The 18,254-nt window shown below is 38.6% G+C and overlaps 1 protein-coding gene and 1 pseudogene across 1 annotated transcript in view; one reads left to right on the top strand and one right to left on the bottom strand.

Annotated features, from left to right (window-relative positions):
- The window catches only part of LOC102851230 (neurolysin, mitochondrial-like), a 118,271-nt gene that overhangs the window by 7,269 nt on the left and 92,748 nt on the right, over positions 1-18,254 (bottom strand). The window contains exons 9-11 of the mRNA XM_006899374.1: positions 15,966-16,152; positions 15,523-15,651; positions 13,775-13,911 (exon numbers count right to left, since the gene is read on the bottom strand). Of these exons, the coding sequence (XP_006899436.1) occupies positions 13,775-13,911; positions 15,523-15,651; positions 15,966-16,152 (453 nt within the window). The remainder of the gene's footprint in view (positions 1-13,774; positions 13,912-15,522; positions 15,652-15,965; positions 16,153-18,254) is intronic.
- Positions 10,143-10,829, top strand: LOC102855050 (annotated as a pseudogene).

The following is an 18,254-nucleotide window of genomic DNA, read 5'->3' as shown; positions in this document are numbered from 1 at the left end:
ACTCAAAGTCATATTTTGGTTGCCTTGGATTTGGTTTAATTTTCCTCAGCTTTAGCTTGAATTTGCATATGAGTAGTTGGTGGTCTGTTCCACAATCAACTCCTGGCCTAGTTTTCACAGCTGATATTGAGCTTCTCCAGCGGTTCTTTCCACATATGTAGTCAATCTGATTCTTATGCATACCATCAGGTGAAAAGACATAGTTTGAATTATATAAGCCTTAGTTTTTAAAGTAATAACACTGTTCCTCAGTACTTTGGAGAGATCCTTTGACCGATGCATTAAGTCTCCTGATCTCCTGACTGGTAGTACAAAGGATGTTGATTATGGGTCCGAGTAAGGTGAAATTGCTCACAACTTCAAACTTTTCTACATTTTTCATGATGCTGCTTATCAGTCCAGTGTTGAGGATTTTTGTCTATTATTTGAGATGTAACCCATATTGAAGGTTGTAGTTTTTTACTTTCTGCAATAAATGTTTCAAGTCCTCCTTGTTTTCAGCAAGCAAGGTTGTGCCATCTGTATAAAGCAGGTTGTTGATGTCTTTCTCTGATCCTGTTATCACATTCTTCTTCATAGAGTCTAGCTTCTTGAATGATTTTTCTCAGCATAGATGAAGAAAAGATATAACTTCTGACACACACTTTCTCGGATTTTAAACCATACAGTGTTTCCTTGCTCGGTTCATACAACAGCCTCTTGGTGTAGGTATAGGTTCTGTATGAGCATAATTAAGTGTTCTGGGATTCTCATTCTTCTCAATGTTAGCCATAGTTTGTTATGATCTGCACATTTAAATGCCTTTGCAACTATAAAGAACAACGAGTCCACAAAACATAACATGGATGGATCTGTACAGAAAGGTGCTAAGTGAAATAAGTCAATCATATAACGATAAATATTGTATGCCCTTTAGGGTCTTGAAAGAAAGCAAATATCTAAGATAACAGCTGGTGTCTATTGCTTAGGAGCAGAAAAGAAAGAAGAAAACCAAAGTGTTAGAGAAGAAACTGGCTAACAGGCTAATAGTCCACATCTACCACGAGACTGGAAGAATGTAGTGTTACTTTACATCAGGGCCACAAAAGACAGACCCTGTTAGAGTAGGGGAAAAATAGGGAACTCAAATTCATAAGAAATCTAGAGTTCCTGGAGTAGCTGAGATGAGAGGACTCCCTGGGCTTCCTTTAAGACTAGTGCCCTGAGATATTCTTTAAGCTTTAAATGGAATTGATTTCCTGAGGTCACCTTTTAGCAAAATGACAGGCACAAAATAAAAGATAATACCTCTAAGTACAGGGCTTTGCTTTTTTTTTCTCTTTCTTAAATTTAAATTTGGGTATGTTGCCAGAAGGGGCAAAGTTTGTAAAGTTTTGGAAAAAGATATCATGCTGGAAAGAGTGTCTGAGAAAGAGAGGAAGACCTTCAACATGACAGATTGACAAAATATAACGGTGGGCTTGACCCCATTCGATTCTATTTATTGGTTAAGCTGTGAGTATTTTTGTTGTCTTTATGTTGAGGTATAATTCATACTGAAAGGTATACCCTTTGAGCTATACGTCTTACAGAATAAGATCATAACCTTTGAGACTACCTATGTTGTTGTTGTTATGTGCCGTCGAGTCACTTGTGACTCATAGCGAACCTATGTACAACAGCTCTAAACTCTGTTCTGTCCTGTGCCAATCTCATTGTCTCATCCTGATTGCCCCAGTCACCAAATCAATCCACCTCCCAGAGGGCCTTCCCCTACTGTGCCTGCCCTCCACCCTCCCAAGCATGATGTCCTTCTCCAAGGACCAGTCTCTCCTTACAACATGACCAAAGTATGTCAGACGAAGTCTCAGAATCCTTCCTCCAAGGAGCAGTCTGGTTTAACGCTCTCCAAGATGAATCTGTTTGTTTTCTTAGCAGTCCATGGTACCCTCAGCACTCTTCTCCAACACCAAAGCTCAAAAGCATCAATTCTCCCATCCACCCTGGTCATTGTCCAGCTCTCTGATGCATAACAAGTAATTGCAAAAGGGATATATTTTCACTTTAAATCTGAACATTCAGACAGACACACTAGGAAGAAGGATTGGCCATCCACTTCTAAAATAGCAGGCCTCTGAAAACCCTATGTACACAGAACACACGTAGAATGACAGAAAAGGCAACTGAGTATGGAAATACAAAGGAAGAGGAACAGTTGTAAGCAGACACTAGTGATTGGAACATGGAATGTGAGAACCATGAATGTAGGAAAATTAGATATTATTAAGGAGGAAATGGAACACATAAATATTGACATACTAGGCATTGGTGAGATGAGATGGACCGGCATGGGGCATTTTGAATCGGATGAACATATGATATACTACTCCCGAGATGAAAAGGTGAGGAAAATGGGGTTGCTTTCATAGTTAGAAAAGCCATTTCTTGATCTGTCTTGAAGTACAATATTGTGAGTGACAGGATAATATCCATACGCATACAAGGAAGTCCAGTGAATACCACTATCATTCAGATATAAGCACCAACAACCAGAGCCAAAGAAGAGGAAATACAAGATTTCTACCAACTTTTACAGTCGGAGATCGATCAAACATGCAATCAAGATGCATTGATAATAAAAGGAGATTGGAATGCAAAAGTTGGGAACAGAGAAGAAGAATCAGTAGTCAGAAAACATGGACTCGGTGACAGAAATCGAGCTGGAGATAGAGTGATTGAATTTTGCACCATCAATGACTTATTCATCGCAAACACATTTTTAAAGAGACATAAACGCAGGTCATATACCTGGATTTCACCTGATGGTATGCACTGGAATCGATCGATTATATCTGCGGAAGGAATCACTGCAGAAGCTTAATATCAGCTGTGAAAACTAGTCCCGGAGCTGATTGTGGAACAGACCATCAACCACTCATATGCAAGTTCAAGCTGAAGCTGAGGAAAATTAAACCAATTCCACGGGAACCAAAATATAACTTTGAGTCTATCCCACCTGAATTTCAGAACCATCTCAAGAACACGTTTGAGGCCTTGAACACGAATGAGACATCTATAAGAATAAAATAATTCTGCAATTTGCCAGTTATCTACAGACTAACGTCTCAATTTGGTCTGGACCCTCAACTCAACTCAACTCAACTCAGCTCAGCTCAGCTCAACTCAACTCACCTCACTGCCCGAGAGCAAATTCTGACTCGGCAGCCTCCACTGGATTTCTAAGGCTTTAAATCACAAGCGAGGCCAACTATCCATCTTTCTCTCAGGGAGCAAGTACTGGAACTGAAATGCTGGAGATGTGTAGCCTTTGGTTTAGAAGCACAACTTGCCATGGACTATGCCACCAGAGCTCCTGTACCCTAATAAAAAATAAATAATTATCCATAGCCAGTTACCTTCTCATATGCTCTAAGTAAGCCATGTTCCAATAGAGATAAAATATGTGCCACAGAAGTAAAGTAAAATTTTATATTAGTCTTACTTGAAAAAAAAACCCAAACAACTGGTAAAGTTGAATTTAATAAAGTATTGTGGCCAATCTATTATCAAGAATATAATAACTCAATGTATATCAATAAAGTGGTTTAGATTCATATTTTCATAGGTAGCCTTTGAAATCTAGTGTGTTTTGGCATATCTCAATCCAGTTCTTCAGTTGTACTTCCCTAATATTTTTCAAATGCTCACTATCCACATGTGGCTACTGCATTAGACAGCACAGCTGTAGGAATTAGATCCCAAGATGCTCTGCAGGTGGATTTGTTATACAATGCTGTTATATGACATTCACAGGACACACAGTGATCTTGTTTTCCTATTTACAAGTTTTGGATAAAATTTCCAAAATGCAGAGGGTCTATAATCAGTGATACTGTATTTTCCCAAAACCTTGGTACAGCTTATAGGCAGATTTCATTAACTACAGAAAAAACAATGACATGTCATTTTATGCCTGGTCTGTAGCAATTTATTCCTGTTACAAGAGCAATGCAGACACCAGTATGTGAGTTATGGCTATTCATGTCATAGGCTTCATTATTCTAGGAAGAAATGTATCAGAACTCTTGAGACAAACCATAATTCACCTCCCTTCTCTTGTCTTTCCTTCAACGCTTAATATATCTAAATTGGGCCAATGTCGAGTTAGCAAGTGTGGCAAAGAATATTGTGCTTTCTGTATAGAGAACGAATGCAAAAATAAATGACATTTATCTCCAGAATTTAAAAAATACTTAAGCTTTTTGTTAGTGAAAACTTAAAATGTATTCACAATAGAAACAACAATATAATGAACTATTATATACCCCATATACCAGTCTCAGTTAATTAAGATTAATCTGTAGTAATTCTTTTTTGTTGGTTTTTATCTGTAGTAATTCTTAATGCTTAAGAAGCAATTCTTCTTTTAGAACATTTTTTTCATTCCAATAATAGTACAGGAATATACCCCAAAATCGAAATAAAAGTTAGAGAAGATTCACCCGCACCACTACCATCTGATAAAGTATTCTCATTTTGTAATGAGAACTGTGATTTTAAACTGTAAAGAAAAGCAAACATTTGAGGAGTTACTTAGTTCAGTGAACACACAGCTCAGGGCACTGTTCAGTCTCACAATACATGGCTCAAAACAGCTCAACTCTCCCTCTGCTCTTAAGCTCCAAACAAGTTATTCAATTTCCTGAATTACAGGGCAATGGTCTTTTAATAGTTTCATTTCCTTTGCAATGGAGTTTTGAGAAGAGTTTGATTCACTTTGGTAACAGGATCTTGTTTTTTTCTTTTAAAAAATATAGATACAAATTAAGTGAATTCTTGTGTTTTAGGAAGGTGACAGCCTCTCTGGGTGAGAGAACATGGTCTTGTAGATGAAAGTCACAGGTAGAAGGAGTCTCTGCCAAGCTTTGTTTATTCAGTAAAGAAATTTTAACAGTGGGCATGTAGGAAGAGAACCTCAAGGAGAATCACTGAAGTTTTTCATGCTAAAATTCTCCTTCAGAAGGCTATGCATATAGTAAGATGTTCTACTAGCTATCCATAAGGGAAAATCAGTATCATGTTACCTCCATGGCTTTTAATTCTGGAAAATTAATGTGTTTCTCTTGGCAACTGTGCAATCCCTTTCTAACAGAGAAGTGTTCTAAAGCCTCAAGATGAGGAGTTTTGGAGTTAGGCCGAGGTTTGAATCTTGGCTCCACTCTAGGCTATTTGACCTTAGGCCTTGGTTTTCTTATCTGTAAAATGAGAACGTGCTTGCCTCAGTTGATGGGCGATTAGAGAGACGATTTTGATGCCCTGTCTGTTCTCTACTGTAATACTTCATATACAGTGGTATTCAAGAAACCTAAGTGGTCATCCATCCTTCCTTTTATTTCTTTTCCTTTCACAACACCTCCTGCCCAAATCCAGTTACTCAGAGTATGTAAACAAATGTATTCTAGCTTTTGTATTTCTTTTAAAACTTGTTTTATCTTCTAAAAAGTTGGAGAACAGTCCAAGAGGTATTATACCTTATATTAGAAAGAAGTAGGAAAAATAATTCAGTAATACAGAAGGGATAGAAGTAATTTAATCCCAGGATATAAACCTTTAATAGGAGGCAACAGTATGCTTCTAGAAAAATTTACAGCCTTGTAAACCTATTGGTAGTTCTATTATGCCTATAGGGTTGTTATGAATCAGAGTTGACTAGACGGTAATAGATTTGGGTTTTGGGGGAGATAAAGCAATATTTTCATAGCAATCAAAATGATGTGAATGAAAGATGCTTGCCATTTATCAGTTGCTATTGTTGTTATGTGCCGTCGAGTCACTTGCAACTCACAGCGACCCTATGTACAAGAGCCCTAACCCTGCTCTATCCTTACAACATGCCCAAAGTATGTTAGATGAATCTTCACAATCTTTGCCTCCAAGGAGCAGCCCAGTTTCACCCTCTCTAGGACAAACCTGTTTGTTCGGCTAGCAGTCCATGGTATATTCAACACTCTTCTCCAGCACCACAGCTCAAAGGCATCAATTCTCTTTCTATCAACCCTATTCACTGTCCAGCTCTCTGACGAACAGCATGCAATTGCAACGACTATGGCCTGGGTCAGGTGCACCCTAGTCTCCAGCCCGACATCATTGCTATTCAGTACTCTGGAGAGGTCCCTGACGGCTGACTTTCCCAATGCAATTCATCAATAATGAGAATAAACAAACAAACAAACAGGCTTTCTACTATCTCTTGCATTGCCAACACAAAGTCAAGTGGTTCGAATCTACCAGTATATCTGTGCGAGAAGCATGGCAATCTATTCCCTTGTGATTTACATCCTTGGAAAAGCCATAGGAAGGTGAGCCATGAGTTGGTTCTGATTGGATGGCATGTAACAACAACAACAGATATCTCTTCATCTCTGAAGCCACACATGCAAATGCCCACTGACTTTTAGCTCTCCTTCCTGGCTGTCACTGACTTTGGGGAATGGTGCTAACGTTTCTCCTTCATACACTACAAGACTGCACCAGGGCAGAGAACATTCATCCAAGGGCAGGTGAGGATGATTAGGCACTGAAGAAGTTTAGTAGCATCCTTTAAAACTGGACTTTGAAATTCTTCCCTTCTACAGTTCATCTGTAAACTCCTTTCTAACAGCACACCCTTTGTTTTCCATAAGGGTGGGGAGATTGTGAGTGTAAAAAGACTTTTAAAAGAATACCTTTAACAACAAAGGAGGGTAAATGAACATAGGCCAATGAATGGTACTGGGCATCTACAGATGGAAGCTAGAACAGGAGTAAGAATTGTCACTCAACAGTCAGGTAGAAGGCTTTGCTTACAGATAGATTTCTTGAAAACTAATGCAGAGTTTCAGTTTGTGGGGAGAGACGGGTATAGAAGAAATCAAGAAAAAAAGGAAAAGTACCTTGGTGAGCTGTATTAGGGAGATGGAGGATTGTAAGTGGCTGGTGGATAAACCCCAGATGAGTTTTAAGGAGGTATGAAAGCAGGAGTGGCATCCACTTCCGAAATGGCTTACCTCCAGAAACTATGAACAGTGCTCAGGCCTTTCATGCATAGGGTTGCTATGAGTTGTCTACAACTCAATTGCATCTAACAACAATGACAACATAGAGAGAACTACGTTGGCCTAGTGGACAAAAAGTTATGCTACCAAGCCCAAGGTGGGTGATTTTAATTTGCGGCCCCCAGGTCTGGTTCAAATTGGTTTTCTGTCAACCATTCTTCTAGGTGGTATAGTACTGGTCTGTGCGTTGCTGTACAGAGGTAACTCATAGTTGCTGTGATGTGGAACACTGTGACAGTGATGTGCCAAATGTGATAATGGTCACCCATGGTGGACAGCGTTTGGCAGAGCTTCCCGATTAAAACAAGCTTGGAAGCAGGAGCGGCATCCACTTCCGAAATGGCTTGCCTCCAGAAACTCTGAACAGTGTTCAGGCCTTTTGTTCATAGAGTCGCTATGTGTCATCTATGACTTGATGACACCTAACAACAACAACATGTGCATGTAACAATAATGGAATTAAACATTTATGAAACATAGAAAAGAACATAAGGATGAATCAAAGAGCTCTTATTTCACAAGTTTTAGAATGTGTAGGGTCAATAAAGAAATATGTCATTAACAAGGTACATGACAAAGGCTCTAAGAGAAACATAAAAGACAAATTGCCTCCAGCTTGTTGGGATTCAAAATCTAGAAGGTCTAGTCTTCTAAATAGTCAAAAAGTAGGCTGGAAGCCCTTCTCATTTCCTTCCTTCGTCTCTTAAATCAAGTAAGATCTAAGAGAAAATCAGCCCTACCACTCAACTGCGGGGTAGTAGATCAAGAATAAGGCCAGATCTTTGGAACAAGAGTTCCTCTGAGTCGTCAGCTAGTAAATTTTTCCTTTTTCAAAAAAATAAAAAAAGGCCCTCTGATGGAAGGGAATTTAACTTATTTATGCTATTTTTTCCCTCTCACTTTCAGTGCCTTTGAGTTGAAATAGATTCACAGCTGACGTTCCAGTGGTTTCCAAGGCTGTAAATCGTATGGAGGAGACTATCTACTGAGTTGCAGCTGGTGTATTTGAACCACCTGGAATGGGTAGACTTTGGGTTAGCAGTAAAACTCTTTATAAGAGGAAAGTTCATACTGTTGTCTGGCAACACACTGCAGCTGTAACTGGTCCTAGAATTCTGCTTGAAGAGCTCTGCAGTTTTTAGCTTTTTATTATACTAGCTGTCACGTAGTTCTTTTTCGTGTTTAACTGTGCTTATGTGTTACTGCATGTAGGGCTAACAATTCTTTTTGGCATTAAAGATTACAATATAATAATGACACTTGCCTGCCTTGAATTTCTTGGTATTCCTTTCAGAAGTAAAACTAGGTTCTATTTCTCCTTCACGCATGGAAGAACCAAAGTAGTAATTTTTCTACATGCAAAAGAGGAAGGTAATTTTGGCTTAATAATATAATTGCCTTTGAATCCAGGATGTCTATTATCTTTTAGAAAAATTTCCCACAATGAAGTTGCATATAAAAAAGAAATTGTCCTACTTAAAGTGCCCCATTCTTTCAAACCTATGATTAGCTGCTAGATTTTGAAACTGCACTTGGTCATCTTTAAGACACCTTAGGCTTGCTGGGAAAGTGTTAATTCAAATCAGTTCCCTTCTAAAATTATTCAAGATGATAGCTGGAGAAGGAAAATAGAGGTGATTTCTCCATTTTCTACTAGAAACAAAGATTTTAGGTAACATTTTCACTAAGAAAACAGTTAAGATGTGTTATCTATTTATTATGAAGTGAAAAAAACCCTATAGCTAACAACAGAAGTAATAAACTTTTTAGGTTACTAACAGGTTTTGTCAGTTCTAACTTTTGGTTGTTAGGCGCCCTTGAGCGTACAACTCATAGCAACCCTATAAACAATATTTTGATAGATGACTTTAAAACATGAAGATAAGTATGTTATACCACAAAACCCTCTACTGCTTCCATCAACAAACGATTAGTTTGAGAACGGATGATTTGGTACAGTTGTTGTCGAGCATGACTCATAGCAACCCTATGAAAAAAAGATGAACCTTGTCCTAAAACTGCTGTTGTTTCTCTAAGTTCATAGAGTTTCCAGAGGCATGTTGTTTAGGAAGTGGATGCTACTCCTACTTCCAAGACCATCTTAATCTGGGAGCTCCACCAAGCACTGTTTACCATGGGTAACCATTATAGCATTTGACATACCAGTGGCACAGTGTTCAGCATCACAACAACCCCAAGTTACCTCACTACAGCTAATTGACAGACCAGTGTTGTACCACTTAGAAGAATGTTAGTCCCAAACACAATGCCAGGTCCAGACTGCCTTTAAACAAGAGGCTTCCAGTCCATAGGTCATTGTTAGCTAAATCCAGCAAATCTAATCAGCTCATACCCAATTGTAAATGAAATAAAAACAACCAAACAGTCCACACCAGACCCTCCAAGAGAACTCATCTTCCAGAATCCAACCGCTTCACATATGAGCCTCCAAGCTGGAGACTTAGTCAGGGCTCTACCAACTTTTAAATACAAAGGCCCGCCCCTGCGGTACATTTACACTCTGGAATACTACGCAGCACTCAGGAGGAATGATTGTGAAAAACAGTATATAACTTGGGAGAGATAGAGAGCATTATGCTGAGTGAATTAAATCTGTCTCATAAGGACAAATGCTGTCTAAGTCCATTATTATAAAAACAGAAACTAGTACGATGTGTATGACAGTTCAATGGGGGAAGGGGAAGAAACAGAAGGGTTGAGGATGGAGAGGGGAGGAATCACTGGGTCACAACAGTTTGTTGGATGTAGGGACAGTGTGAAGGAATTAGGAAAGGTCTAGTGGGGACCTGAAAAGATGGGGTGATAGTGAGCATTGATCAAGGGTGATTGGTTTTATAAAATGCAGTGTATGGTAATAATCATAAGAAACACAAGGAATGTGAGAAACAAAATGTTTATAAATGAAATACAATGTATATTATTTTGTATACAAAACAATACAAAATAAATATATGTAAAAAAACCCCAAAACACTCCACTGCTACTATTGGTATTCAAAAGCCTAGGTTTGGTTTTCCACTGCTGCTTGGCTCCAGGCAAAGCTGACAATGGGGCTTTGGGGACTTCTAGCCTGCTGCTGGCTTCCACATCCTCAATGATTACTTGACTGAAAAGAGCTACATCGAGACATTGAGAGGTACATGCAAGTAGATATGATGGTGTTTCAAACCATCCCCAGCCCCTCACCTGCCAACCTAAGTCATGCTCTACACTGGTCAACCACATTAAGTCTTATGAGAAGGAAAGGCCAGCCTGCCAGGAGGGAAGAAAGCTATGGACAAGTACGGCCCTGCTAATATGGAAGACACCACAGGAAGTGGAGCTACAGACAGTAAAGATGACGATAACATTGACGTCTTTGAATTTGAGGAGGAGGAGGAAAGTGAGGAAGCAAAGCAGCTAAGAGAAGAACGTCTTGCACAGTATTAATCAAAGACAGCCAAGAAACTTGCACTTGTCGCCAAGTCTTCAATCTTATTAGACGTGAGACCTTGGGATGATGAAACAGACATGGCAGGACTGGAAGAGTGCGTTAGAAGTATTCAGGCAGAGGGCTTAGTCGGGGGCTTTTCTAAGCTAGTACTGATGGGATATGGAATTAAGAAGCTTCCAATACAGTGTGTAGTTGAAGATGATAAAGTTGGCACAGATATGCTGGAAAAAAACCCTGCTTTTGATGACTATGTGTCATCAGTGGATGTGACTGATTTCAAATCTAAAGTCCACGTGCATTAAAATAAAATCTGCAGTTAAAATAAAAAACTTTAAATAAACAAAAGCCTAGGTTTGAAATGGATTGATACAATAACTGTGGCAATGAGGGATGGTGTGTTGGAGTCAGTGACACTTGCTCAGGACAGGACAGGCTTCAGAGCTGTTGTACAGAGTCACTATGAGTTGCTGGCGACTCAACAGCTTATGACAACGACAACAACAACAAGCCATCAGAGCACAGCCATAATTTAATTTTTTCCTACTTTTTATCATAGTTATTTGGAAGCAGGAGTGGCATCACTTCCTAAATAACATGCTTCCAGAAACTCTATGAACTTCGATAGATGTCGATGTTGATAGTTGTAGAGGGGCTTCAGGTCTTTTGTTCTTAGGGTCGCTACGAGTCATGCTTGACTTGGAGGCAATCAACAACAACAACAACAACAACAACAACATAATAGTTATATTAGATATTGCAGTTCAGACACTAGAAAGATGACTTCTAACTGGGATGATCTGGAAGATTTCTTAAATGAGTGGCAGTTTAGTTGGGGTGTTAAGAATGGTAGGATTCTGAGAGGCACAGATGAGAAATAAATATATTCCACGTAGAAGAAAATGGAAGAGCAAACATATGAAGATTAAAAGATCCAGGGGGCATGCAGAGTTGGCTGATTTATAGAGAATACTAGAATAATGAAATAATATGATTGCTAAACAAAGGGTAGGGAGCTCTGGTGGTGTAGCAGAAAGGAATAATGCTGCCAATGAAAGGTGTGCAAGTTCAAATCCAACAGCTGTTCTGTGGGAAAAAGATGGGTAATCTCCTCCCATCTGATTTATTGACTCTGAAAACTGCTATGAGTTTGTTCCAACTTGATGGTACCTAACAACAACAACAACAAATTAATGGCTTTGGAAGAAAAGGAGAGGAATACCAAGCAGGGAATAAAAGATAAAGGTAGATGCAGAGTTTGAAATTAGTGATTAGGTGATCAGTGGAAATTTTGTGTATCGTGGAATTGAAACCGACCCATAGCTGACAGTTCAGACAGAGGTTTTCAGAGGCTGTAAATTTACACAGGAGGATATTGATCATCCTTCTCCCACAAAGCAGCTGGTGGATTTGAACCAAGTGCCTTTGAGATTGTACCACAATCAGTGGAAATTTTGGAGGGAGATGTTCTAGCTAAATTGGTAGTGATACATAATTTGAGAAACTATAATGGATTAATAAGACTGTATCCCATACCAAGGAGTTAGGCTTCGATTAGAAAAACACAAAACATTAGCATTGAGATTATTAGCATCAGTATCATTTTTTGTTTCCCTCCAAGAAGGCAAAACAGTTCAAACAGATTCATCGTAGAGAGGATTAAACCAGGCTGCTCCTTGGAGGCAAGGATTCTGGGGCTTCGTCTGACATACTTTGGACATGTTGTAAGGAGAGACAGGTCTTTAGAGAGGGACATCATGCTGGGTAGAGTGGAGGGACAGCGCAGGAGGGGAAGACCCTCTATGAGGTGGATTGATTCAGTGACTGGGGTACTCGGGATGGGTGTGTCAGAGGCAATGAGATCGGCACAGGATAGAGCATGGTTTAGGGCTGTTGCACAGAGGGTCGCTATGAGTTGCAAACGACTCGACGACACATAACAACAACAACAAACAACAGAGAAATGTATTGAAGTAGAGAAAAAAGCAAGGCGAACATGCTCACACTCAGCAGTCTCAGCTTTCTTGTCAGAGGGGAGGAATCAATAAGGGACATGTTGTGGGACAAGAGAGCTGGTGTCTAGCTCAGACTGGACGGCATGATTATGTAGTAGGCCATGTTAACAGAGTTATTCAACAGGCCCAGAACACTTGGCATTCCAAGGACACCATTTCTATATGCGATGGGGGAGGAATCCAGGACTCAGAATTGCCTGAAGGTCATATGAATCTGCTGTTTATGAGAATAGTCTATGGCTGACCTTTGTAAATGAGTTAGCCAGGGAATGGAATGAGGTTTAAAGGAACCTAATAGACTGTGTGGGCAGGAAGGAAGAGGAAGTTCTTGAAGGGACCTGCGAGCATAGAATGTGGGCTCCATGGGAATGTCTGGGGTTTTTTTTTGCTTTGTTTTGAGAAGGGTTGATGGTGGTCTAATTATAGTATTGTATTTCAATGTATACATGTAAGGCACTACGCAATCCAGAAATGTAAAGTTCAGAGAACAAATTAACTGGCTGAAATAAAATATAGTCTGATTTTGTTAATTTGTTCTTCTAATTTCGGAATCAAACAGAAGTCAGAAACATCCTGGAAAATGCATCAGTTAGCAATAATCTGACAGCTGAATCTTCACTGAAAGTGGAGACTCGGGGGCTGTTACTCAGGAAGGCTTGGCGGGCAGCCACTTGGCAGCCAACTCACTGAACACTGAAAGGGATGGCTCAGGTTAATGAAGCAGTTTAAGTTACTTAAAGGCATTTAGGATACAAACTGTAGTAGGTGGGGTGGACCAGTCATAGGAAAAAGGGTGACGCCCACAGAAAAAATGTACAAAGAAAGTATGTAAAGAATATCAAAACATGGGGAGACCTTTTACATCAGGAGTTTACCTCTCTTACCCAACCTCCTATAAAACTGAAACAATAAAAGGCACATGTCAAAACTAGCAGCTATAAATGCTCAAATGAATAAACAAGCTTTGAATTTCTAATTATGTAATATATTGGAATGTTAATAAGCAAGAAAATGCAGTTAGATTTTTAAAAAAAATCTATAGAATTAGAGTTAATGACTTATATAATACAACTTAATAAGGATAGATAATGATTTGAGAAGATGCAAGGCTTTAAAGTTAAAAGGTATTATTACCAAAACACTTACTCTAAAATCAGGGTATAATAAATATTTTATGTAGAAGTTAAAGAGAGAGAGGAATAACTATAACACAAAAGGAGAAACAAATACAATACCTCTGGATTCATTATCCCTTCTTTCTTAAAGCAGCTGTAAAACATGTCCATGGAAAATACTTCACTCCAAAGATATCCATAGTATTGGCCATCATATCCCCCTGCCAAATGTCCAAAAGTAGCTGGCATATTTGTGCCTTTAAAGAAAGATACATTTTAATCAATATGATGGTAAGTGTTAATTACTGGGTTATCAGTTAGCTAAAGTTTCCTGGTGGGGAGTACAGTTGTGGGAGGAAGGAGTGATATGATCTAACCTCTGGGCTTAAGTATGCCCTTGGCAAAGATGTTTTCCAATTTCTCTCCCGTGATGGCTCAACATTAGAGCTGGTTTCGGCCATGAGCTCTGGGAGGCCTAACAATAGTTTCAGAGATTGTCCACACCCAGTAACTAGTTCAGACTTTCAAGTTTATGTCTCTCCTATTCTTTAGACATATATGTGTCTTAAAAATACAGTAATACTAACCCCATTCTTTGTGATACCTCTTTATATTTTGATGTGTTGCAAGACACTTATATTAGGCTGATCATTACTCAAACACAAGGAGCTCTGGTTGTTTAATGATAAGGAGTTGTGCTGCCAACCCAAAAACAGGTGATTCGAATCCACAAGCTACTCCATGGGAGAAAAAGGGGCAATTGCTTCCTGTGTGATTTACTCTTTGAAAACCCACTGGAAGGTCACCTGAGAGGTGGTTCCTACTCAACAGCACATAATAATAATAATTAGTAAACCAGAACTCGACTTTAAAGTCTAGAAAGAGTGCCACTGAGCTGATCTGGACTAGTGGCTATATCAGGTGCTGTAGGGTATACTTGCATCCTGTGGGGTTTCTAAGCCCGTGGCCTTTCAGAATCAGATCTCCAGGCCTGTTTTCAGAGACCGCTCTAGGTAGGCTTTGGTTAATAGTCTGGACTTCAGTCCTTCATACAACCCGGAGACTCAGGTACAACTTTCAAAAGTAGCTTGAAGCAAAAGGTTGCCCTATAGTCTACTGTAAAAAAATTATAAAAGAAAGTAAAGAGCCTAGATTGACTCAATTGAGCAGTCTTAGCTTTATTATCTCTATAAAAGTGACTGATTCATTTTAATAACAATTTCCTGAAAGCAAAACCCCACTGTCCAGTGGCCCTCCACTGAGTTTCTGAGGTTGTAAATCTTTATGGAAGGAGGCTGCTTATCTTTATTCCATAGACTGGTTTATGGATTCAAGCCACTGACCTTTCAGCCCAAGGGCTCCTTAGTCATCAAAAATAAGGAAAAGGAATTCTCCTTACTAACTACATATACATGCCCAACAAAACTAGAAAAATAGAAATAAAAAAACCTTAAAAAATATCAGGTTGGAAACTGCTAGTCAAACTGGCTGAACTGATCTCAGAATGAGAAACAAGGAAAATGTTTATGCTTCTCTAAAACTTCTGCCAAATCACAGGGAAGTTCTTGGTGCACATAGGGAGGGAGGAGCCAGGCAGGTGTTACCAAACATGTGTGGCTCTCGCTGCTCTGGGGCGGAGGCCAACTGCACACTCTCCATTACACTAAAATGCTGCAGAACTGGACCCGCCTTCCCTTCCGGCACATTTGGAGAGGATAACTCATAAGGACATAATATGTTTATCTGAAAGTCAAAGCCTGATTACAGAAATCAGAAAAAAATCAAATCAGGCGAGCTGTCAGAAGAACTCTACCTTCTCTGCCTGTGTTTCACAGGGAAACTGAGTTCAAACCTTAGTATTTTCATACCTGGAGTAGCTGAGACACCTAAAATTTCTGTGCAATATTTGGCATATTCACTTGCAGCATCCAGTGATGTGTTGGTATGGAGAGATTGATCGACTTTGCTTAAAACAATCTGGCGTAGGGTCAGAAGACCTAATAATGAAAGAATGTTAGGGCATATTTAGAGAAGAGAGAACTGTGTGTTCTAAAATCATAAGATCATAGATTTTAAAACAGATTCCAGCCATATTCATCACAAAATATGAACATCTCCTTCTAAGATTTAAAATAACAGGGCCCCCTATTATAATACATCTTAGCATTTCCAAAGTTCCGCGTTAGATATATTATCATTCTTAGGATATCATTATCATTAAAGGGAAAATAACTTTTTTAGAAGAATATTCAAGGAATTTAGAATTAAATGTTTCTAATATATTTTTCTTTCTAAAAATACCAAGTCATACCTGTGTTGACCAGTCTAGAAGCAACAAGTTTTTCAAGCAGATCATCTGTAATAGGACTTCCGTCTTTATAATGTTTTGACAGTCTTCTGAGAGAATCAGTGTCCCAGACCCAGTTTTCAAGCATTTGTGATGGCACCTCTACAAAATCAGTTTCTACATTTGTTCCACTAAATCGTGCAAAATCAGTCTACAAAGCAAACATAGAGGGATTTTTAAAACTGGATGATTAAGGGATAAATGATAAGGACTTATTGAGATGTAAATAAAAGTTAGGGCCAACTACTTCTCAAATGATGGGTTAAAATAGCTTCAAATTTTATATGCACACTCATATCTAAAGTGGCTTTATTCACAAGAAAAAGGCAAGGACACCTCAGTACTCATCAACCAAGGACTGGCAAAATGACAGTACTTTATAAAAGACAATGGAATATTAAGAAATATTAAAAAGTAAGGAAGAATTCTCAGAATATAATACAGTATGGATGAACCTGGAGATAAACACTAAACTGAGGGAAATAAGCCAGACACAAAATTAAGGGAATGCATAACACAGGAGAGAATGACATTTACAAATGGGACCTTCTACATCAAACACTTTTCCAACTGAGTGAAAAGAAAACCTACAGACAGGGGTAAAAAACATTTGGCAATGACATTTCAGACAAAGACCTCATAACTAAAGTTTACAGAATACTACAAAGCCTCCACAAGAAAAAGACTAACAACTTTTATAAGTCTTATATGAGTAAATGTTGGTGAGGATGCAGAGAGACTGGAATACTCATTCAATGCTGGTGGGATAGTAAAATAGCACAATTACTCTGAAAGGCAGTTTCCTCAAAAAAAAAAGAACAAAGTAATCCCTGATTCCCTGATGACCCAGCTATTACACTGCTAGGAATATACCCAAGGCTATCAGAATTGAGACATGAGCGGAGAAATGCTCACCTATGTTCATGGCAGTGTTATTCACAATAACAAGAAAATGGAAACAACCCAAATGCTCACTAGCAAATGAGTGGGTTGAGAAACTGTGGCATACTCACAAATGTAATACTAAGCAGCACTATGGAACATCAATTTCATAAAATACCATGTAACACTGGAGAGTCTAGAGAGCATTACGCTGAGTGAACTAACTCAGTGTCATAAAGACAAATACTGCATATGACCATTACCGTAAAAGTAGAAGGATAACTGAGCAAGATATAGATATAAATGTTCAAAAGGATTAAAGGAAAAGAGAGAAGGGGGTGGAAAAAGGGGAAGGAGGAAAATCAATAGGATAGCAGAGGTTAGCAGGGGGATGAAGGGGTTAAGGAACAGGAAAGATTCATTGGGGACAGGGTAACAATGTGCATAGATCAACAGTATATATAATACAATGCATATGAATGATTGTATTAACCACAATGCATAGGAAGAAAACACATTATTGCATAGAATACAATAAATATACATGGATGAAACACATGTATATGAGTTATTGTATATAAATCAATAAAAATATGCAGGGAAAAAACTCCAAACCCAAAACCAAATGCTAAGGAAAAGTACACACACACACTCACACACACACAAAGAAATCTTTGATGGTTAGCAGGAATGGGAGGGAAGGACAGAGGAAAAGAAAAAAAACCCAACAAAACCCCTAAAATTTAAATGCAAGTAAAACACAAGCAGCATGAGAAAGAACCAAATACTCTACCCAAACCAAATCCACTGTGTTGAGCAGATTCCAACTTACAGTGACACCCTTTGTATTTTCAAGGCCATAAGTCTTTATGGGAGAAGACTCCCTATATTTTTCTTACTTTCAATTTAAAAGAAGAAATTAAGGAGCTTAATTACAATATTATAGACTGATACTCATTTTATGATAGTAATCTGTGTTATATTAAAGACTGATACTCATTTTATGATGCTATTCTGTGTTTAAATTTAAGAAAGATCATTCTAAGGTATAACAGGTTGTTTTTATAGAGCCTTTCCATCCATGGTCTTGTATGAAGTACCAAAGAACTGAGTGGAGCTATGCAAATAAGGTGAACAGAACCCTGCAGGGGAGCAATCAAACAAACAAGGTGTATGGAACCCAAATGAGGAGACTGCTTAGTTTTGCCATCCTTCTAATCTTAAAATGAATTATCCCAGGAGTAGAAATGGGACAGGGACCTCAAAACTACCAAGAAATAAAAGCTACAACTTTCTTTTTTTGTTGTTTGTTTTTGTTTTTTAATTTTTTAAATTATTATTATTATTATTAAATTTTATTAGTTTTAATGA

Source organism: Elephantulus edwardii, unplaced genomic scaffold (assembly GCF_000299155.1).
Source record: "Elephantulus edwardii isolate Elephantulus edwardi_28Jun2011 unplaced genomic scaffold, EleEdw1.0 scaffold00254, whole genome shotgun sequence".
Lineage (NCBI taxonomy): Eukaryota > Metazoa > Chordata > Mammalia > Macroscelidea > Macroscelididae > Elephantulus > Elephantulus edwardii.
Note: the sequence above shows the minus strand (reverse complement) of the source record. Positions and strands in the feature narration are given on the sequence as shown.